Source organism: Peromyscus leucopus, chromosome 1 (assembly GCF_004664715.2).
Source record: "Peromyscus leucopus breed LL Stock chromosome 1, UCI_PerLeu_2.1, whole genome shotgun sequence".
NCBI lineage: Eukaryota > Metazoa > Chordata > Mammalia > Rodentia > Cricetidae > Peromyscus > Peromyscus leucopus.
This window is the reverse complement of record NC_051063.1, coordinates 134,517,058-134,540,980: the sequence shown is the minus strand read 5'-3', so window position 1 is coordinate 134,540,980 and position 23,923 is coordinate 134,517,058. Positions and strand designations below refer to the sequence as shown.

Below are 23,923 nucleotides of genomic sequence, written 5' to 3'. Positions count from 1 at the left end.
GAATTGTGGATGCTACTACATCAAGTTCCTGCAAGGAACAAGTACAGACATGTCTTCTGATTGACATGGTAAAGGAAAGCAGGAGAAATCCCCACCTGATGGTTTCTGTCTTGACATGAGGAGCAAGGTGGCCAGCTGAGAAATATAGAAGGAATTCTGAAGACAGACAGAGGCAGGCAAAGGTGAAAACTAGCAGGCTCCAGAAGTGGGAAATGAGACAAGGAGAATGTAGAAGGCTGACTCTGCAATGCTGAGAGTCCACTTTCAATGCTGAGAGTGATCGTGAACTCAAGAGCAAACATAGTTTTCAGCCACTCAAAGTAGACAGAGTTGAGGTTCTAATACAGCATGAAGGAAGAACAGAAAATAAACAAACAAACAAAAAAGGCAAGGGCCCTGGCAAGACAGTGTCTATATTACACCAAGTCACCTGGGCTGAATTAGAAAAGAGAGGACCCTGAGGGTAGGTGACAGCTAGTGAGGAAGCTCATATGCCCCCAGCAATGACTAGTTGTCTATCAAAACTCAGTCTCCTTCCTTTTGAATACAAGAAAAACCAGCAAACGGCTAGCCAGGCACATGACAGGCAGGCCTCACTCTTGCTAATATGTGTACATTTGGCTAGGTTCACTACAACGGGATGTCTGTACAAGGGATGTCTACCACTCACGGACAGGGGCCTATGACCAAGAAGAGCCGTCTCCACACTCTTCGCCCTTGCCCTAACTCAATGCAGGATGATGACACAGGGGACAGAGACCAGAGGCAAGACTTCTGGGTCCTGGAAGAGCTGTGTGGCAGAACCGCTCACTGACGAAACACCTGCCTGATCAGAGGCGGGGATGTGAACAGTTTGAGTACACAATGTCCCTCACAGGTGTCTACGTTTGAGTGTTTTTCCCCAGATTGGTGATGCCAGTTTCGGAGGTCGTGGAACCTTCTGCATCTAAGACTTCACTGGCAGATGTGGGCCATGGAGATGGGTTATAGCGGGCCATTTCCTACCTAAGGTGTTTCGTTCTGCATTTGCAGCCAAGATGAGAGTAAATTAAGACTCTCCTCCATCCCCATGAACATCGTCATGGCTTCTTCACCCGATAACTGCGAACTAAGTAAAACCAACCCTTGTTGCCCTAAGTTGCCTCAGTCGGGTAATTTGGTCATAGTGACAAGAAAAGTAATAAAGGGAAGGGTGTGGTAGCTAATCCTTTCAACTTGACAGGAACTAGAATAATTTGGGAGACAAAGCTGTGGGCATGTCTGTGACAGAATTTCAAGATAAAATTTATGGAAGCGGGGGAAAACCCATCTTAAAGGTGGGTGGCACCATTCTGGATCACAGAACACACTCAGTAATCCAGTAGCTCTTCCCCAGGATTCCTTGCGTCTCCTTCACCTCCCTCCATTGTCCTCAGGGAAACTCTGTAAATGATTTTTCTTGTTGAATGAACAGCCACATCTTTCCAACTCTCCTCACTCTTGGTACACTAATCACCCTGATTCACAGTAGGTGCTCAAAGCTTGCAGGCAGCGAATAAATTTAGCTATTCAATACTGAAGACGATGACATTAATAGAACTGGCTTGGGTGCGGCTCAGGATCTCCTATCACCGTTCTTAGGCTCCCCAGAAGTCTGGCTGGCAGAAGGAATATAGGACCCAGCTGCTTGCATCCATGGCTCCTTCCACAGATTGTTTTGGTACAAAACATTTGAAAGGTACCTTCTGAGACAGATGTTTCTAAACAAGCGGACTACATCATTACTGGGGGGAAACATTATGCAAATGAAATGTAAACAGGCTGACAAGCCCTCTGGAGGAGACTGGTTGACAAGGTGACAGAAGGGTGCAGTCTAGGGCCAGCAGGGGTGGATCGGAGAGCTATGAGAGCTCAGCCACCCAGGGACAACCGGTTTGATCTGTTTAGGGACACCTGGAGCTTTCCAGCTCCTGCCACTCAAGGACAGTACGTGCTACCCATGGTTTGTTTCTGCCAAGACTCCCAGGGCCGCATGCTCTCTCGCCAGCATGACATGGGCAGCAGATGTGAGCATGCTTCCACATGAGGATGTGTGATTACCCCACTTCTCTGGTGCTAACAATTACCAGCAGAAAACCCCTGGGGAGGAAACAGTGCCGGCAAATGACTGCCTCTCATGCGGGCACTGGCCACTTAGCACACCCAGGAACAGCCGCTGCTGCGTTCAGGGCCTTTCGTTTCTCTCACAGCCCTTCTTTCAACCTAAGCATCCAAAAAGGATCGGTGTAAGGGAACATCAAGCGAGAGAGAGAGTTTCATAAGAAAATACCAAGGCTTTATTCTCTCTTATAAAGAGCCCTGCTTGTTGGAGAAATGGAAAGAAGTACATAATTCTCAGGAGTAAACATGATTTACCTGCTGCAGGCTTCAGACCTGAATGCCAAAGAGGTGCAGCCAGGAGGAAAGGTGTAATGCTTCTATTTTCACAGCCATAAAATGCTAAGTAAACAAAATAAAATGGACTTAATGCTAGGTGTTCCCACAGGGAAAAGCCAGACAACTTTACAAAACATCAGCTGGGTAACAGGAACACCAATCCCACTCCTCGAAGGCCCTGTCTTAGGTGGGGGGAGGTTCCAGTCTGGAATCCCCAAAGCTGGCAACCAGAGGCTTCTGCTCTGGAGTCCACGGAGTCAAGCAGGGGCGAAGTCCTGGCCAGCGCGGCTGTGGTGAGGCGCCGAGGTGCAGCGGTGCCGCACGTGGAAGTTGACAACGTACTCTGCGTTAGTCCTCTGCACCGAAATGGCGAACGGCTCAAAGGGGTGGAAGGTGAAGGCGACGAGGCGACGCACCGTGTGGTTGATGGGGCGGCCCAGCAAGCCTGCCTGGATCTCAAACTTCAGCAAGCCAGAGTCCCGGGCGTAGAACCTAAACAGAGAAAAGACACGGTGCTGTATCACTGCCATCTTGAAATCCGGACAGCAGGGGAGGCAGACCCTCAGTAGTTCATCTGATAGCAGAAGCAGGAAGCCACCTTATCTGATCAGCTCGGCTGAGAGGCAGAGGGACTGTAAAGTTAACTCCTGTCCTGAGTCTGTGATCACCTCTTCTCACTACGACCCAGAACTAGACTAAATCAGAACCTCCCTGCTTCCAGAAGCTCCTGCCTGAGGACTGTTTAAGCTGGCATTAAAAATGAAATGCAAACAGCAAATCTAAGCTTCATGTGTAACTTTAAATCTTTTTTTTTTTTTTTTGGTTTTTTTTCGAGACAGGGTTTCTCTGTGTAGCTTTGCGCCTTTCCTGGAACTCACTTGGTAGCCCAGGCTGGCCTCGAACTCACAGAGATCCGCCTGGCTCTGCCTCCCGAGTGCTGGGATTAAAGGCGTGCGCCACCACCGCCCGGCTAACTTTAAATCTTTGAATAGCCATATTTTAAAAAAGTAAAACAAAAAAGTGGAATTTATTTTGTAATATATTTAATGTAATCCAATATATCCAAAATATTACCATTACAACCCACAGTCATGCAAAACAAACAAACAAACCCTGGGATACCATACACTCTTCCTTTCACTACATCTTTGAAATCTGAAACGTACTTGACACCTACACACATCTCCGCTTGGCCGCGGCTCACATTAGGTGCTCGAGAGCTGTAAGTGGCTAGCGGCTCCTGCATAGACCAGTGCCATTCTGGGCTAATCTTTAAGATTTTCAGATTTAAGAACAAATTCTTGCACCAGGTATAGTGGCACATGTCTGTAATCCCAGCACTCTGGAGGGCAGAGGTAGGAGGATCAGAAGTCCAAGGCCAGCCTTGGCTATATAGCAAGTTTGAGGCTTGCCTGGGCTACATGAGAGCACCTCAATAAATGATAAAAAAAATAAAAATAAAAATAAATTCTCTCTGAAGGCTGTCATTTTTCACACACAGAAATAAAATCACATGCTAGGGATGCAGCTCAGCAGTAGGGCACTTGCCTACAAACAAAATGACGAGTGATTTGGGTTAGGATTTTCCACCTAACACAATTAGACAAAAGATGTTTCTGAATAACTTGTGGTTTGGGAAACTAGAGATGATGAACAGGCTGGAGAATTCCAGAAAATGGAGAGTTCTGAACCAAATGGAGAGTTCTGATTTTCTTTTTTGGATACTCATACTTTTATTATAACTATTATTTTATTATTTTGCAGAGCTGAGGCTCAAATCCAGTGCCTTGCAGCACATACATGGGAAATGTGCCACCCCTGAGCTCAAGGATAATCAGACTTTTTGATAAAATAATCCCATCATCAAGAATTCATATCCTCAGAATTTAATTTAAATGATTAACGATGGCATTATCAGAGTTGCTCTAATATAAAAATGCATAAAAAAGATGGTCAGAAGGCTGGATAAATGATGACATGTCTACTTGATAGAACAGTGAATCAGTGTGAGGACCGTGTAACACAACGGACAAACACCCCTAAAGTTAAAGCAGTCGACACCCATGATGCCTGTTGTGATTAAAGCTGCAAATGCAAACATGAACACACACACACACACACACACACACACACACACACACACACACACACACATTGACAAAGACCAGAATGGAGGAGACGGCGAAGGAACTGACAGGACAGCCTCTTCAGAAGCCTGCAATATCTTCCAGTTCTCATCTGGAGTAAAAACATGAAGGAGTTACAAGAGAAGCCTCCTCAGTCCAGCAATGGCATTGCAGGGTGTTCCTTGGGCTCATCTTTTCAAACTGAAAAAGCAGGGAAATCAGCAAGGACAGAAATGTATCTACTTGACTATATCAAACGAGGCCCATTATGTGCTTTTATGCATAAAAAGCACACTAACCTACCCACATAGTTGCCAACACATACAGGGTTTAAAGTGAGTTGTTGGGGCTTCTAAATCCAACCACCCATTTGTAGGCAAGCAGGGGGAATGAGAAATGTAGTAAATATTTCTATTCCCAGCATGTGATGAACAGAGCCCAGATGTGAGGAAGACTACAGGATGAACAAGTTGGGGATGAACAATGATGTCATTGCAAGAAAAAGAGAGAGAGAAGTAAACCTACAGACTACAATTTGAAGGGTAGAGCCACATGCATATGAACATGAGTCAAACAAAGGAACTGTGCAAAGAGTACTCACAGGCAATACAGGGGAACTAATCAGATGCTTGGGGACATTAACAAAGGACTGTTTGTTCTGAGGCAGGGTCTCTGTAGCCCAGGCTGGCCTCAAACCTGCTGTGTAGCTGAAGATGATCTTGAACTCCTGACACCACCACCCCCACCCCACACCACCCCCACCCCCGCCTCCATCACCCACGTGCACCACCAGGTGTGCAGCATCACCACTCCAGGGTTATGTGGGGCTGGGGACTGAAGCTGGGCTCGGCGCAGGCCAAGTAAGCGGTCTACCTACTGAGCTACATTTCCAGCCCCATTCATAAATTGTGAATTTGGTTTAGACAGGGTGGTATCAAGGCTTTGGGTGTTTGTTAAAGCTTGTTAACTTTTAGAAATCCACACTGAAATGTTTGTGGGTAAAATTCAAGGGAAACAGCGGTTTACTGAAAAGGAATCCAGAGCGGCAGGGAGGTGGGGTGAGGAAGCAGCTCAGCTGGTCAGAAGCTGACACCCCTGAAGCTAGGAGATACAGAGGGTCATCACAGATATAAAATTTGCCATGATAAAATAAAAAAAAATTAATTTTAGGAACTTGACTGCAATTTCCCAAGAGAAATACTATGAATAGTGATTAACTCTACAGAATATGTTACAAAGATCCATTTAACACATATACATAATGATGCTGATGACAAACGGACTTACTACAGGTAGGTGTGATAAGGCATTACCTATAAAACAAGGGTGGGGTGGGGTGAGGAGTTCAAGATCATCCTTGGCTGTACATTAAGTTCAAAGCCAGCCTAGAGAAGAAGGAAAGGAGGAAGAGAGGGAGCAAGGGAGGGAGAAAGAGGGAGGAAAGAAATGAACAAAACTATAAATTCTGCGTGCTACTGTCTCTGTGTGAAAAGACCTTCCAAGCTACAGCTTAGGGCTCCGAGCCCTCCCGGCCAGTCAAGCCCACTGGAGACAGAGCCCGGTCCACCTCACAGCATCCATCCCAGCAGAGGCTCAGATGTAGAGGAACAGGTGTGGCTTTAGGAGAGAGGAGGAGGCCAACAAGGGGCTAAGTTTAAGGTCCCAGCAGTAGAAGCTGGGAAGACAGATAACTCGGTGGTTAAGAGTACTGGCTGCTCTACAGAGAGCCTGCGTTCAATTTCCAGCATCCACAGGGTCTCATAACACCTGTAATTCCCAGAATGGTGGCTCACAACCAACCATAACTCCAGGTCAGGGGATCTGACACCCTCTCCTGACCTCTGTGGGCACCAGACACACACGTGGTGTACATACACATGTAGGCAAAACACTCATACACATAAAATAATCTTAAACAAACAAAAAGATTCCAAAAGTAAAAAATTATCTTTGCTTTTTCTACTTAGTAACATTGATAAAATAATTTCAGTAAAATATAGTGAATACAAAATCTGTTATGGAATGCCATCGGGTTATTAAAAATGGGAAATAAAGTTCCTTTCCTTGGATGCTTTTATTTTTTTTGTTTTATTTTGTTTTCAAGACAGGGTTTCTCTGTGTAGCCCTGGCTGTCCTAGAACTTGCTCTGTAGAACAGGCTAGACTCAAACTCAGAGATCCACCCTGTTTCTGACTCCCAGATGCTGGAATTAAAGGCATGCGTCAATCACCACCCGGCTTCCTTGGATACTTTTAATAGCAGACAGCATTTACCCGAATAAAACGTTTTCATGGGAAGCCAAGAGCAGCAGTAGCTAACTTCTGAGAATAATACCTAAGTGATCCAGGCCCTCACCACTCAGTAGAAATGGCCTGCCCTTTCCTTTCAGCACAAGAAGAGACTACCAGTCACTGACCCATGTCACAGACGAGGAAGAGAGGAAGCGCGGTGCCCTTCGCCTCAAGCAGTATGGAGCTGTGGGGGTGACAAAATACCTGATCGGGTGATCTCCACAAGTCTTGGGTCGCTCCATGACTGACACCCACTTGTCATCGTAGCTGAAGAGAGACAAATCCAGGTAGGGGCTCCCACTGTAAGACTGGGCACTGATGGGGAGCTGGCCTAGCAGCCGGCGCACAGCCTCCGTGTGCCCTCCATACTTGGCATTTATAATCGTATCTTTGAACCTAGAACAAAGCACCAGTAAGGAAGGCTTTCTCAGCAGCTGCCTCAGTTTAAAAGTCACGTGCACATGTTTAAAATCCAGAGACAGCTCAGCAGGTGAAAAGTGCCACACAAGCCTGAAGAAGACCTGACCTGAGTTCAGTCACCAGACCCCACAGTGGAAGGAGATAACCGACTCCCCAAAACCGTCCTCTGACAGCCTATGTGTGCCATGGCACATGCACTCATACTATACACATACAGTAACGTGCAGTGACATTGTGTCCCCCAATATATTGTGCACCCTAATAAACTTATCTGGGGTCAGAAAACAGAACAGCCACTAGACAGACATAGAAGCCAGAAAATGGTGGTACACACGCCTTTAATCCTATCACTTGGGAGGCAGAGATCCACCCAGACCTCTGTGAGTTCAAAGCCACACTGGAAACTGCCAGGCATGGTGACACACACCTTTAATCTCAGGAAGTGATGGCAGGAAGCAGAAAGCTATATAAGGCGGGAGAACCAGGAACTAGGCTTGTTAAACTTTTAGGCTTTTAGCAGCAGTTCAGCTGAGATTCATTCCGGATGAGGACTCAGAGGCTTCCAGTTTGAGGAAACAGGATCAGCTGAGGAACTGAGGTGAGGTTAGCTGTGGCTTGTTCTGTCTCTGATCTTTCAGTGTTCACCCCAATATCTGGCTCCCGTGTTTTTTGTTACTGTAACATGAATCCCTTTAAGATTCATGTTACAGTAACGTTTTTAAAAAATTTAAATCTTAACTTCCCCTGCAGCTTGTGAACCAGGGCCTTCATCAGCTGTACATCAGTCAATGTATCTCTGAAACCATCCTAAACCTCATTCACCAGGCAAGAAAAAGTTCCTTAGCAACCCTTTTAGATATAACCAAGAAGCCACCAAACCGAGTACACACGCTACTGTAAAGACATTTTACCACAACTCCCACGTGAGCACCATACGTACCGCGTGGGTGTGTCTCACCCTTTCCTGAGCGCCTCTCTATTAACCTTGTTCTTCACCCTGTCCTTCAATCTGTTCAAAATGTCTTCTAATAACTTCCGATTCTGCCACACCCTGGCTCATCCTGAGATTCTTTTCTGCTGCCATGCCATGGATCTGGTTTTACTCCGGTGAAGGTCCCCAAAGGATAGGGAACTCCTCAGGCTACTGAAGGAGGCACCATGGAGCTGTGTCTCTGTCCTGTCACCACTGACAGTAGCATGACGGGAGCTGTCTCATGGCTCTGTGAGGCCCAGAGCCTCCAGGACGGCCTCGGGATCTGTACATTGAAGCAGTTCCTATTCTTCAACAACGAACACCACAGCCCCGCTCTCCCAGCTCCCCACTGCCTGAAATATGAAGAAGCCATCCCTCTGCTATCTGCAGCACTTAGCTCTGGGCTGGGTCACTCTGTCCAACTAACATCTCTTAACTCTAGGGGACTTTAAAGTTCTCAGTAACCATCCTTCCAACAGCATGGCCTCCCAGCCCCGCCTTCTCAGCTGCATCCCTACATTCATTCCTACAGCCTCACTCTCACCACGCAGCCACTGCAACCCCAGGTGGCCACCCCATGTTCCAGCCATCCTCTGTCTCCCCAGCTCCAGCCTTCTACATCCCAACTTCAACAACCCTCCAACACCCACTGACTCCACCACCATGTCCTCCCATCTCACACACCCAGTACGTCATCTCTCTTTTCTTGGGCATCTTACAATCCACAGTTAATCATGAAACAGCTCCACCGCATGCTCTAACCCTTGAACTATGCTTTCAAGTAGGGCTCTAGTGAAGTTCAGCTCTTCTGACTCTATGCTTGTGCCTGCTCAGTTCCCTATGGCTGGAGAAAAGAAAACAGAAATGCTCACTTCAACCTCTGGCCATGAACCCTGCACAGGCCTTCAATGTGGAGGGATACTCCTCTGCACTTCCACAGTCCAGCCATCTCCTACTCTCTCCACGGCTACCTCATCTCCCCCTGGTTTGTTACTGATGAACACAGGGAAGCAGAAGAGGACCTTCGTCCTTGCATGGCATACCAATCTCTCTTTTGGGACAGGAGATCTCATTTCCTCTCACATACTAGGCAGGTTCTTTCTCTACAGGATCAGTCCCATCAACACACAAACTTGTCCTTTTTACTTCTCAGTTTAAAAGAAGGTAAACCATCTGGTTAGTGACAGAGTTATGTAATTCCAGCTATTTGGGACACTGAAGCAGGAATGAAAGTTCAAGACCAGTCTGGGCAACTTGGTGAGACTGCTTAAAATAAGCAATGTAGAAAGATGACTGGGATATAGCTCGGTGACACAGCATTGCCTAGCATACCAGAGGCCTCTAGAGTCAAATCTCAGTGGGCAGAGGCAGAGAGGGAGAAAGAAATCAACACCATTTGCCACTACTCTGATCACATCTGAAGTGGTACCATCACCAAATACTTTGCTCACTCCAATCCAGCCATCTGCCCTCCTTGGTGTCCTTCAAAGGCCTCAATCCAGCCATCTGCCCTCCTTGGTGTCTTTCAAAGGCTTCAGAAATACCACAGCCCTTGGCCTTGCTATTGCCTCCGCTGGATGTTATCTGATTCCTGATTAATCACGGGTTGCTCCTGGTCTCCTTCAACACCTCTGCTCACATACCATTGATGATCTACAGAACAGCAGTGAAGATACACTCAGACCCACCAGATAATGCCCCAGCTCTGCCTTTCCCTGAAACCCTTCCTTCCTGGATCCTTCACTCTCTTGTGCCCCTCCGGCCTGACCTGTGAACTGTGACCCTGCAGCTTCCCTTTTAGCACCCTCAGAACTCTGACTCTGTTGCCTACAAACCATCTCTTTGGGGCTTACTGATGACATGTGTTTTCCAAAGGCTTCCTCAGAAAGACACATAAAAATGATTTCATTTTTGAGTCCCACAGCTCTGAAAATATCTTTGTTCTACTCTATTTGAATGTAGGATTCTAAATGAGAAATCCTTTTCACCAGGCACAGTGGCAAACATATGTAATCCCAGCACTCAGGAACCCAAGTTCAAGGCCAGCCTGGACTGTTCTTGTCTCAAAAAAACAAAGAAAAGAAAAAGAAGACAGTCATTTTTGGTGGTACCAGGGGTGGGAGCAGGATTGAACCCAGAACTTTGTGAGTAGCAGGAAGTACTCTTTCACTGAACTACAGTCCCAAGCCCTTGAAGTCACTCCTTTCACAAGATCTTGGAGGCACGATTGTCACGTGTGTAAGCCCTTAGCACTGACCCTGGCACGTCTGACGCCATTCTGACACCGTTTCTGCGTGTGAAATGTGTGTTCTCGCTCAAAGCTTTTATGATTTACCGTTGTCTCCAGTGTTTCAAAACTTCATAGCATGCCTCCACGTGGGCCTTTTCTCTCTGACTACACTAAGTACTTGAATGAGCAGAATGCTGGCAAGGTGGGTGATTTTTCTTGGGGGTAGGCATGATTTGTAGCATTTGCCAGTTTCTGTGGTGTAAGCTTCCTGCTGGGGCCAATCTCAAGGTACTAACATGACATCATCAAACACTGTTGGAGATGAGCCATAGGACTTCGCTATGTAGCTTCCAGAAACCTGGTGAAGACAACCTCAAAGGGATGGATAATGCCAAAGTAAGGAAGTGATTACAATGTAGTAATGGCTATGTTTAACAATCAGCTTGCAAAAATTCCTCAAAGTTTAACAGTTGGCTCCAATAGTCATGGATGGTGCTGCCAATCTAGACAATTCTATTCGTCAGAGTTAGAAAGTGCTCTTTGGCCAGGTATAGAACTTTAGGGCAAATGCTCTCAACTTTAACTCCTAAACTCTTTCCTTCCCATTTCCTTACCCTGGCCCCTTCTTTTTCTCTTGGAGAGTTCTTCAGCTAAATCTAACAAAGTTTAGGTCTCCTAGAGCATCAGTGTTCTAGAATACCCTTGTATTTACACCTTCACTTGTTTCAATGACTGCAATTCTGACGCTCCCTCTCCTAGTCTGTTTTGGTCTCTTTTAGGATAATGGCACTTCTTAAATGATTCAAGACTTAAGAGTCCATTTTGTTTGTTTGCATGCTTTATGCTAACCCATAAGCTACTTGTGTTTTTTGTTTTTACATAAAGACTATTAGAGAACATTTACCACACAATTTTCCATTAAGAGCCAAGTATTTACAAGAAATAAAAAAGATCATTTCAGTTTACATGTACATTATATATTCATTAAAGCAAACTACGATAGGGCACTTAACAAAATCTACTCAAGATATATTTTGTGGGCAAGATGTACAAGAGCATCTGTAACTTTTCAGTCTTTGGTGGCATGAAACAAAATTTTCAGGCTCACTGAATGAGTATGCAACTTTTCTCATCAACTGTTACTGCCTCTTCACAAGGTGCCTGGGATGCTCCTTAATTCCACAGGAGTTCTGACATACTTGCCAGAAGAGTGTCCCTGACTCCTCGATGACTCCATCCATTCAACAGGCATCTCTCTGCTCCTCTCTACTGACAGACACTAGCCGAGCTCGGTGTGGACATGGCAGTGAAGAGAAATCAAAATTCCTGACCACATGGAGCTTGCCTCTTTGCTGTTTTGACTGAGCCTACCCACTGTACTAGTTTGGAAGAATTGCCACACTGAGGAATTGCCTAGATTGTACTGGTCTGTGGCCACATCTGTGGTGAACTGTTTTAATCATTGATGAATGAAGGAGGGCCCAGCCCACTGTAGAAAGGTGGTCCCAGACTAAATCAAAAGCTATCTAGGAAAGAGCCAGGAACAAGAGTGTAAGTGGTGGACTGGAGAGATGGTTCAGAGGTTAAGAACACTGGCTGCTCTTCCAGAGGTCCTGAGTTCAATTCCCAGCAACCACACAGTGGCTCACAACCATCTATAATGAGATATGATGCCCTCTGCTGGCCTGTAGGCATACAAGCAGGTAGAACACTGTATACATAATATATGTAATATGTAATATATAGAGAGAGTGTAAGTGGCATTCCTCTGTGGTTCTGCATCAGTTCCTGCTTCCAGGTTCCTGCCTTGAATCTCTGCCCTGATTTTCCTCAGTGATGGAGTGTGACCTACAAGTGTAAGCTGAAATAAACCCATCCTCCCAGGGTGCTTCTGGTCATGGTGTTTATCAAAGCAACAAGAAGAAACAAGAACACCTACCTTCTATAACTTGTTAATGATATGATTAACTTAAAAGTTAATTTTGAAAGAAGATTCCCAGGTTCAGTTCCCAGCACTGCCACCAAAAAGGGAGTGGAGTGTATTCTACACCTGTAATCCCAGCACTAGGAAAGTTGAGGAAGTGAGTCACCATGTGCACGACCAGCCTAGGCTACACAGTGAGACTGAAAAGAAAAAAATCATGCTTCTAAGGCAGAAGGTAAGTGCACTAGAAAAGGCACAGGCAAGGAGGACTCAGACTCTGTCTAACTCACAACCGTCCCTGGACACACACAGCCACGGCACTAAGCTACCTTTTTGCTCATCTTTCCCAGAAGCAGCAATGCTGGCTCTGATTCATCTGCTCCATGTGATCTGGCCTATTTGGGAACCAAAAACAGGTATTTCCCATACCTCGTTAAGGTTAGGGCAATTTAGGTATGAAAGCTGAGGAGGCCTTGCCTGACTATACCAGATTTAGCATGGGCTCTTAGCCCAAAAGAACCAATCCTTTTGGGGCTGGAGGGATGGCTCAGAGGTTAAGAGCACTGACTGTTCTTCCAGGGGTCCTGAGTTCAATTCCCAGCAACCACATGGTGGCTTACAACCATCTGTAATGAGATCTGGTAGCCTCCTCTGGCCTGTAGACATGCAGGCAGAACATTGTATGCATAGTAAATAAATAAATCTTTAAAAAAAAAAAAAAAAAAAGAACCAATCCTTTCATGCTAATATACTAAGATGGTTCTTAGGTAACATGGACTTTCTACTTCCAAAACCGTATCAACCACTCTGGTTTGTCTTCTGTTCTTATGGTCCACCCCCTATCCCTTCGCTTTACTTTTAATGGGATTTACTATGGAACAGGGATAAATGGGTGTGTTCAGCATGCCATATTTAACCAGAAGTTCTAAAATCATCTCCATCACTCATTCCATAAATATGCAAGGGCTTGGCAGTGCACCACTAAGAATATGGCAATAGACAGATGTAGTTTCTATCTTTCTGCAGCTCACATATGGTCTAAGAAGGACCCAGACGATGCATACATTATTACATAGGTCCTCAGAGACGGGAAAACTTGAGGATGACACGAGAGTTAGTTCCATTAGGCAGACCTGCCAAGGCCAGGCGGACAAACAGAACACATAGTTCCTGAAACACATGGCTACCAGCCTAAGCCAACCCTTTCAAGGGAAGCCGGGGAGGCCTGGCAGAAGAGCTTACCGGCGCTGGATCTGCCGTGCAAAATTGTTGCTAGAAGCCGAACAAGGAAACTGGACCTCACTGTGCAGGGTCGCATTGCGGAAGAGGTCACAGAAGTTCTCAAAGAGCTCCAGAAGCTCATCTGACGTATTCTCAAACACTGCGATCACCTCCGTCGTCACCATGTTGTACACCACAAAGAAGGATGCCTGCAGAGGAGAGAGGCAGCCATGGACAGCCATGCCTAGGAAACGTCCCACTTGACTTCAAGTCCACACCCTACGACGATCCGCTCAGGGACCTCAGCCTTGGCCCGGGAGAGGGAGCATGGCTCCAGAGGGTCTGGAGCTGGAGGAAGTGGCACTGGCTCCATCAGCTGAGAGCCCTGATGCCACCAGATTTCCCACGGCCACTGCGTGGCGAGGATTACTGAGCTAGCCAGCATGTAGATATAAAGAGGCTTTCAATTTTCATTTCACACTGTGCAAATTCAATATTTTTCCTTCCAAGTGTTTATTCCCTACTTGTTCCCAATCCAACCTAAGATTTAAAAAAAAAAAAAAAGTTTTTAAAATGCCAGATTTAATTTTCTTTCCTGCTGAGAAAGTGATTTGCAGCCCAGGGCTGCCTGTTGGTAAATTATTTCCTCTTCTATGTGTACAGTTGAAAGTTCAATTTAGGGGCATTTATTTTTCCCTCTTAATATTTCTAGCACACAGAGAGACACCTTAAGTACATTGTGTGCTAAAACTGCCCAGGCAAGCTGCAGCCATGCAGGATACTGCAGATGAACAAATGAAAAATCAGACAAGCATTTTTCATTTCTTTCTCCATAAATGTTCTTTCAGCCAAGAGCTTTTGTAAGATACATTTGAGATTTCTGGCAATTAAGAATAAAGGGGGCACCTGAAAAGCATTCAAATACCATAGGTGGCACGCAGGCAGGCAGGCTGGCTTTTCTGAATGGGGCCCTGGGTGACTAGGCCTCTTCCCTGACACTTCCAGGGCTCTGCCTTGCCTAACAGAAAGCTCCAGGTTTGTTAGGCAAGCTGTTGAGTTTTTGTCACGGTGAAAACAGCAGTGTGAAGCAAATCTGCAAGCTTCCAGCAGGCTTCAAAGACGTCGTCAGGACACCAGGATTAGAGTCTCACCCTCCTCTGATTGGGTCTAAATCTCTACTACCCATCTCTGGAGCCATGGGGCCCACCTGTCGCACTAGTAATTAGTCCTTCCCAGAGCTCCTCTTACATGACTTTGCAGTCACCTGGAAATTAAATTTGGCTGCAAATTAAAGAGGCTGGAGGGCAACCCGAGAATACTACCCATAATATTACCAAGGCTTTGTCTATGGATGCAGTTTTCACTCGTTAACCTTATTGGAACTTATCAAATTAAAGTGGAGGAGAGGAGAGGACAACTGGGGCCCAGAGGCTGGGTTTCGAGTTTCAGACTCCATGAGCGAGGGCACGGCCCCAGCAGCAGGTCCAGCCGTAACTGACTGCAACTACCAGAGACAAAACAGGTCACCTCTTAGCGAAGGGAAAAAAGGATAATCTCAGTGCAGTGATAACGGACAACTTCTTCCTTCCAAAATAGGAAGGTAATTATAGCTGAAACCTGAATGAAAGACTGACTCATGTCCCATCTATAGACTAGGGCACCGCTTTGATCCTATCAGGGTTTTAGCAGGATCTTTCATAATTATGTGAATATACAATTACACAAACACTTGCCAGCTTCCCCTCTACAGCAGACCGGGAAATTAAGGACAGGAGGGGAAAGAAGTCGAGGACTCTTACCACCCATCTTCCGTGACGCGTACTATGAACCCGATGCTCACCTGGGGTGGCTCAGTGACACCGCTCATCATTAACAAGGAAGAAAAAGAACTCTCAAAACAAAATCTAACCCAATCCCCTCGCCTCTCTGGAATGCACACTCTCTGTGGGGGTGGGAGTTGGAGAGTGGGAAGATACTTCACCACAGGTTGAGTGAGGCCTTAGAAACAGTGTCCTGTATAGCATCTCTCGTGTTTATTTGTTTCTCGTGCCTATGTGGTGCACTCGTGTGTCTGTGACACACAGGCCTAAGGTTGATGCTGGAGGCCTTCTTCAATCCTGTCCACCCTATTCATTAAGGTAGTGTCTGGTGGTTGAACCCGGGGCTTGCTCTCGAGACTGTCTCCACCTTCTCAACACCAGAAGTACAAGCAGGCCACCACACCCCCCTGGCATTTACACTGGTTGCAGGAATCCAAACTCGCTCCTGTTTATAACCAGACGCTTTATCCACCGAGCCATCCCCCAACAGTGTATAGCATCTCTTAAAGGGAGAACCGGCTGGCGTCCTACTTTACTACTGGCCTCGCTGTCTTCTATTTCCAAACCAGAGACTTTCAAACGGGAGCCAAAGGCACAGAGAGGCAGGCTCTTACTCGGTCAACACCGAGGTGGAGAGCTCTTCACAGACCAATATCCAGGGCCCCCTGGACTTCCCGTCTCAGTACCATCGGTGCGACTCCCTCTCACCACCTCTTATCCTCCTTTGGTTTTCTGAGTCAAGGTCTCAGAGCCCACACTGGTCTGGAACTCACTGCCCTTGAACCCAAGATCACCTTCCCAACGCGGGGATTGTTGGCATTATAGGAGTGTTCCATCACACTGGGCTGCAATGTCAGAGTTTTCAACTTTTTTTTTCAGTGCTGGGGACCCAGAGCCTCATATCCTAGACAAGCTCTCTACCACTGAGCCCCAAAGGACTTCCGTTTTTGCATGGAGTGCTCATTCTCACTGCCAGAACCTGTTTGGCTCAATAAGCAGCCTTATAAAAGTCTAGGCAGATTCTACCTATGTGGCCCAAAGCCTGACCCTACAGCATTTGCGCCCAGTCTGACGGGTACTGAAAATGCCCTGAGGAACGACTGAGATCACAGCCAGAGCTGGCTGCGCACACAGCAGTGCTCTAACATTCACCCTCCACTGTCAATCTGCATGTGAGGCCAGACAAAAAGGAGAGCGACTTTGACCTTGAACCCAAGCACAGCCAAAGTCGACACTACATCAAGGTGTGTGCTCCTGAGGGGTGGAGACGCGCAGGGCCCGGGCACGAGAGTTCAGCCCTACCTGAGACGGGTCGGTGACCCGCAGTGTCACCACGTCCTCGCTGGTGTACTTGATGAAGAGATGGTTTTCATCCAGAAGCTGCATCTTCCACATGCGCAGCTGCCGCAGCTGGTCAAAGTACTGGAAGAAACGCCTCTTGGCCATGGCGCTGCCATCCTGTTCCGCCCTGCGCCAGAGATAAACCAGCAAGCGGTGCTTGAGGGAGTTGATGAAAGGGTCCCTAAAGGGATTGGCCATGCCTGTCTGACTGTCCCGCTGCACCTCAGGGAAAACAGCTGACACGGTGAGCAGGTCATCCTCGTAGCAGAAGCGGCCAATGGTCCGCACGTCGATAAAGGTACCTTCCGGAGTCACCTGGAAGACGTGAATGGTCTGCTGCTGCACAGACAATATGGCCAGGATGTTTTTGTACAAGTACAGCCCTTGGTTGTGTGACAGGACCACTTTGTCACACTTGAATGTGCGTGTGTCACACAAACGGCCAGTGTGAAGGTCGATGATGTGGAGGGAATAGTCCTCTAGAGGGGATCTCGGGTTGGGGGTCACTGACTCACTGTTCCGATAGACCTCATAGAAAGGGGGGTGAGGCTCATCGGGGAGATAGGCGGCGGAACCCACGATGACACAGCGGCAGTCATCAGTGAAGAGGCTACACTCGCGGTTCAAGTGCTCGCCGTTGGCCGCTACGTTGGTAATGTGCAACAGGACAAAAAAGCGCTCAAAGAGCCGGCCCCGGATGCTCACTGACCGCTGGTCATTGCCGTTGGATAAGATCTCCCCTTCATATCCTTGCAAGAGGTCCTCTGCGGCCTGACAGCCCTGGTACTCGTAGATCTCAAGAGATGTCTGGTCAGAAGAAAAAGCAATAAAGTAGCGTCCATCGGGTGAGAATTTACGCAAGAAACAAGGCGGCTTTTCAACGTTGACGACTGTGAAGTTAGGGAAGACATTCTGGTGGAACACTCGGACCTGATGCCAGTGGGTACCTGCCTTGCCTGAACTGATACGCCGGCGTTCTAAGCGGTGAATGACATTCTGATTTTGGATTCTTCGAGGTTTAATGGTAGAAACATGATGATCCATTATAACATCTCTGAATAGGAAAAAAAAAAAAAAAAACAGAAATGAAGAAAACAGAACAAAACTTACTAATACATATGTACATGCAAATTAAACAGATTACTTTTACTCTGACTGAACCCAGGATCTTCCAGGACAACAGTGACCAGCATTTCTCCTTCCAAAATTAGAGTTGCACAGTGATCCTGACATATCTAAATCTAAAGGTCTGAAAGAAGGATACACTACCCAAAGATTACCTTCCAAGTACAAGCTAACAGGAATTTTCAAAGAGTAAGCCGACAAGTACATCAATTGTGAACAGCACAAAGATCACACTTCCAGGGTATGGTAGTACACAAGGAAAAAACACCACCACCACCACCACCAAAAGCTTCCTAGTGAGATCTGAGCTTGCTTTACACAGCAGGGCTGCATTTACACTTTGGGATGGCTGTGCTGGGGGGTGGTCTTTTGCTCTACCCCTTGGCATTCTTTTAAAAGCCCTTTAGGGCCGGGCGGCGGCGGCGGCGGCGGCGGCGGCGGCGGCGCATGCCTTTAATCCCTGCACTTGGCAGGCAGAGGTAGGTGGATCTCTGAGTTTGAGGCCAGCCTGTGCTACAAAGGGAGTTCCAGGAAAAGGTGCAAAGCTACACAGAGAAACCCTGTCTGGAAAAACCAAAAAAAAAAAAAAAAAAAAAAAAAAGCCCTTTAGTAGAGACAGACAGAAGGAGCTGATGGGTTTTGACCCGAGGCTATTCTGTGTTTCTGTCTGTCTGTCTCCTCTATATTTCTATCTACATAGTCCTCATTTCTCCCTGTTCAAGAGTACTCCGTGGGGGGGGGGGGGGGGGTGAGTGGGGTCAGCCACACACACACACACACACACACACACACACACACACACACACACACACCACCACTCAGGAGGCCAAGGCAGGAATATCACTTCAAGTTCAAAGGCCAGACCAGAATACTGACTGAAATCTTGTCTTTGTCTGTCTATTCTTGAAATAGAATCTCACATATCCCAGGCAGGCCTTAAACCTGCTACGCAGTCATGGATGGCCTTCAACTTCTGCTCCTTCCGCCCTAGCCTTCCAGTGTTGGGATTCCAGGCTTGTGCACCCATACCAGGTTTACAGGGTGCTGGATGCACATGCTAGGCTAGCACTCTATCAATTTTGCTACTTTCCCCAGCCCCAAGACCCCATCTTTAAAAAAAAAAAAAAGTAACATTGAATGTACATATATACACTTACTGGGGTGTTATGTTAAAATGATCTATAGATTAAAGCAATCTCTCAAAATCCCAATGGCATTTTTGTGAAAACATAAAATTTCACCCTAAAAGAATACCAAACAGCTAAGATGATATGGAAAATAACACAATTAGAGTGCTTATATTTCCTGATTTCAGAACCTATTACAAAGCCACAATAATAAAAATAATAAAGGTATAACTCTTGCATAACCAGGTCAATGGAAAAGAATAGTTTCAGAATAAATCATGATTAATCTTATCAACATGACTTAATCAGAAACCTCTGGGTTCTCAACCTGTGAGTCATGACCCCTTTGGTGGCTGAACAACTTTTTCACAGGAGTCTCCTAAGACTACCAGAAAACACAGATATTTATGATTCATAACAGTAGCAAAATTACAGGTATTGCAGCTAGGAAGTAGCAAGGAAAATAATGTTATGGTTGTGGGTCACCACCACACGAGGAACTGTTTTAAAGGGTCACAGGTTAGGGATGTTGAGAACCCCTGCTCCAGATCAGTGAAGCACGCATCTGGGTGTCTGTAAAATAGTTCCAGAGACTAGCAGATTACGAAGGCTCAGACCTAATCAATGGATTAGTATCTCATGGATTCTTTTTTTTTTTTCCCTCCAAGACAAGGTTTCTCTGTGTAGTTTTAGTGCCTGTCCTAGATCTCGCTCTGTAGACTAGGCTGGCCTCGAACTCACAGAGATCCGCCTGGCTCTGCCTCCCAAGTGCTGGGATTAAAGGTGTGTGCCACCACTGCCCCGCCTATCTCATGGATTCTTCATGGCAGCATTACTGGGAGGTGATAATGGGTAGACAGAAGGCCTGAGGGGAAGAAGCAGGTGGAGAGGGACATGGACACTTAACTTTGGAGGTTAAATCTTATTCTGGCCCTTTCCTGTACCCCCTTTTCTCTACTTAGTCTGCCAGACCCTCCCCATAATGACAGACTGGGCCCTCTGAAACTAGGACACAGCAAAGCTCCCCTTCTTGAAGCTGCTTTCCCAGATAGCGAGCCAAAGCCTAAGCTCACACACAGGGACAAACACCATTTGGTGTTCAGTAAGGCCAAGGCCACACAACAGGAAAGGGGAGTTTCTCCAATGTATGGCTTCTGGACAAATGGATATCATAAGCAAAAGAATTTTGAAAATAAAACTATACCCTTATCTTGCACCATTTACAAAAATTAACTCAGAATGAATTAAACACTAAGTGGGAAGACCTGTAGCTATAAAACTTCCAAAGGAAACCACAGGGAGAAACTTAATGAAAAGGGAGCGAATGATGTCTTCTTATGATGTGAAACCAAAAGCATGGGTAACACAACCAAAAATGGCTGAATGTGAATACATAAAAACATCTGTACACTAAAAGTTACAATTCGAAAGTAAAAGGGTGCTGGGTGATGGTGGCGCACGCCTTTAATCCCAGCACTGGGGTGGCAGAAGCAAGGAGCTCTGCGAGTTCGAGGCCAGCCTGGTCTACAGAGTGAGTGCCAGGACAGTCAGGGCTACACAGAGAAACCCTCTCAAAAATACAAAACTAAAACAAGCCAACAAAAGTGAAAGGGCAACCTACAGAATAAATAGAAATAAATACTTGCTGGCCAAATATCTGATAAGGAGTTAATACTTAGCATATTTAAAGAACTCCTAGAATGCAACAAAGAGCCACAAACCCCAATTCTTGAAAGACATTTCCCCAAAGACATACAATTGGCCAACAAAGAAAGTATGTACATCCATAATCATCAGAGAGGAATCAAGAGTGGGGGGAGGGGGTTTCTGGCAAAGGCTTTCCTAACAAGTAGCCCAGATCCCCAGTGCCATAAAAACAAACAAAAACCTTACAACATATAGGAAGGGCATTGTTTTGCAACCCTTTCGTTTCAAGCTTACCCATGAAGAAGCTACATCCACTGGACAAGAATCTAAAAGGCATGCTGACTAGACCTGAGGGAATCCGGGCTCCCAACTACTGCTCTGGTTGGTTTAGGAAAGAACGTTTTCCTGGAACACAACCACACTCAACTCATTTACATATCGCCTATGGCCACTTTAGCCCTAGGAAAGAAGACCTGAGTGTCTGTAACAGATCAGAGACTTAAATATACTATCTGGCCTTTTGTAGATTCTAAATTCTTCACCTTTGAGAACGATCTGTGGTTATCAGCTTCATCATCTTGTCTTCCAGGGCCTTCTTTCACCTCAGGAGACAGCCCAACACACTAGCCACGCCTCTCCTTCCCTGCTACGCTCAGTATTTTACTTATGCATATGCTTAGGGTGATCTCTCCGGGTCAGCTACACACCTCTTCTGGATACCCACCACAGTGCTTGACACATAGCAAGCTCCTCATTTGAAACACTGAGCCTACCTCAGGCCATATTCTTGGCCAACGCGGGAAAACACAGGGGTACCTTTCTTTTCCGAAATGCATTCTCCCTGGTCCTTGCCATTAGCTTCTCCTGTTGCAACTTTAGTGTCAACTTTGGGGAAGTCTTTTTTTGACCGCCCTACCTAAATCAGGACTCATCCTTTTCTTGTTCTTTCTATAGAATCTGTCACAAGTTTTATTTACACGTTCGCCTGCATGGTTGTGTTTAATGTTTGATTCTCATCGCTGAACTGGACTCTTTCTACTGGAGGTAACCCGGTCTATTTCGGTCACCACGGTATACTCTTTATCTCCAGCTCCAAGGGCTAGCACATGGTAGACGCTTTGGTGCGTTCTGAAACGAAAGAAAGCCTGGCTAAATCGGGTCACTCAACGTGTGAAAGCAAGCTGTTGTTGTTGTTGTTCCTCGTTAGAGCAAGTGCACGTGCCCCCTCACTCGGCTTCCAAAACAAGAAAAGGATGCCAAGAGGCAGCCACACATGCCCAAGGGGCGCCCCCGGAAAGAAAAGGCCAGGGCGGAGCCTCCCCGGGCAAAGCCTGGCGCCGGGGCTCGTGGGGCCCGGCGATCATGCGGGGAGGAGCCCGCCGCGGAGCTCCCACGGGCCGAAAAGGATGAGTCCTCACCTGTCGGGTCCTGGCTCATGGGGCCGGGGCAAGGGTCGCCCTAGCCTGCTCGGTGCACACCTCCCCCGGCCCCGCCCACGCCATGCCTCCGGACCCCGGCGTTGGCAACCACCGGCCCCCTGCTTCCGCCCGCTACCGGAAGCGCTGCGCAGCGAGAAGGGAAGTACGGAAGAGCGAGACGCCATCCAGCTAAGCAACGGCGCAGCGCACCCTGGCGCCGGGAGGCGGGATCGACGTCGTAGAGGCTGGATGAAAAACCTGCGCCCCAGTGATCCAAGACACATTCATCATACCATGAATAGGAACTAAGTTTTCACCTGCTTCTCCTGTAATGGTGGAAGGCAGGATTCTATATGCACCGTGTCATTCTCCGTGGGCACGGAGCATGCAATAAAAATCTTCTGTACTAAATGAATCCCATAACATTTACTGGCCATTCACTGACACGTGACTTACAAGATATTTCTTTCCTATGAGCCTGTGGATTCTCCTAGGCTGTCTAACCCCAAAATGTCCCACATCAGCCTCTTTTGGATCATTCAAGTCTTTACATATATGACTCTGTGTGTGTGTGTGTGTGTGTGTGTGTGTGTGTGTGTGTGTGTGTGTTTATTTTTTGACGTTTTGGCAGGAAACCAAACCCCAAATGTCATCTCTTAAGGCTCCCTTGTCACCACGATCACTATTTCTTCACTCATCACTGCATTAATCTGTTTTTGTTACTGGGCATTGCTTTGTATTGCTTCTCTGCCCTTTGGTAGAATATAAACTGGGAACAGCTGTTTTTGTCTTATTTTCTGTTCCCGCACCACCTATAACAAGGCATCTTATAGAAGCTCAATAAAGGGTCTATCAGTGAGCCATGAGTGGTGGTCCATGCCTATATCCCCAGCTCTTATGAGGCATAGAATATAATTAGAGGTCAGGCTGAGCCTTGCTCTCCCCGCCTCAACTCCCAAAAAAGACTCTGCACACAATACCATGAGGAAGGAATATTGGCTGACTTTTACTGGGGGTAGGGGTGGGTGAGGGATTAAAGCTCAAGAAAGAAAGGTGACTTGGGAATATTGAGTGGCTGTGATATTACTTTCCATTTTGAGATAGAGTCTAATGTTACCCAGGCTGGCATTGAACTCACTATGTAGACCTGGCAGTTCTTGAATTTGTGATCCTCAGTCTCCTGAGTAGCTGGGATTATGGGTTTGTGCCAATAGGTCCAGCCCATAATGTTTTTGTTTTTTGTTTGTTTTTTGTTTTGTTTTTCTCTCTTGAGACTGGATCTCATGTGGCTCAGGCTGGTCTCAACTCACTGTGATCCCAGATGGCTTTCAACTTCTGATTCCCCTTCAACCATCTCCCAAGTGCTAAGATTACAGAAATGTGCCAGGCGGTGGTGCACACCTTTAATCCCAGCACTTGGGAGGCAGAGGCAGGCGGATCTTTGTGAGTTTGAGGCCAGCCTGGTCTACAGAGCAAGATCCAAGAAAGGCACAAAGCTACACAGAGAAACCCTGCCTTGAAAAACCAAAACCAAAAAAAAAAAAAAAGATCACAGGCATGAACCACTATACCTAGCTCCCACCCAAATTTTTAGCTACACAAATAATACAAAAGCACATTACTCTTGTGAAGTGTAAGTAGTATAGAAACAGAGTGGATGGATGGTAAACCACTCCTCCACTGACAAGCCTGCTCCTCCCACTATAGTTAGAACTGTCTATCTCTCCAGATCTTTCTACAAATTATTCACTTGTATGAGCATACACAGTTCTATTAATAGTTTCATTTGACTTTTGTCCTTAAATATGAAAAGATTCTGACATAGATGTTGTTTTGCAAGCAGTC

At 46.5% G+C, this 23,923-nt stretch overlaps 1 protein-coding gene across 3 annotated transcripts; it reads right to left on the bottom strand.

Moving 5' to 3' along the window:
* Positions 1–2,292: 2,292 nt before the first annotated feature.
* Det1 (DET1 partner of COP1 E3 ubiquitin ligase) lies at positions 2,293–22,219 on the bottom strand. 3 transcript variants are annotated; one of them, XM_028879209.2, is made up of 5 exons: positions 22,079–22,219; positions 16,723–17,815; positions 13,622–13,809; positions 7,037–7,228; positions 2,293–2,907 (listed from the first exon to the last, which is right to left on the bottom strand). In XM_028879209.2, exons 2-5 carry the CDS (start codon positions 17,803–17,805, stop codon positions 2,673–2,675), a joined length of 1,698 nt encoding a protein of 565 aa, XP_028735042.1. In that variant the 5' UTR covers positions 17,806–17,815; positions 22,079–22,219; the 3' UTR covers positions 2,293–2,672. The 3 variants fall into 3 exon arrangements, with proteins under 3 accessions (XP_028735042.1, XP_028735041.1, XP_037054416.1); XM_028879208.2 differs by lacking the exon at positions 22,079–22,219 and adding an exon at positions 21,203–22,017; XM_037198521.1 differs by lacking the exons at positions 7,037–7,228; positions 22,079–22,219 and adding an exon at positions 21,203–22,026.
* Positions 22,220–23,923: the final 1,704 nt, after the last annotated feature.

Excerpts from the sequence above, each read along its gene's own strand:
- Det1 (XM_028879208.2), bottom strand. The coding sequence starts at position 21,237 with ATGATGAAGCTGATAACCACAGATCGTTCTCAAAG. Across the intron at positions 7,229-13,621 it reads GCACGGCAGATCCAGCGCCG|GTTCAAAGATACGATTATAA; the intron begins GTAAGCTCTTCT and ends GCTTTGTTCTAG. Across the intron at positions 2,908-7,036 it reads TGTGGAGATCACCCGATCAG|GTTCTACGCCCGGGACTCTG; the intron begins GTATTTTGTCAC and ends TTCTCTGTTTAG.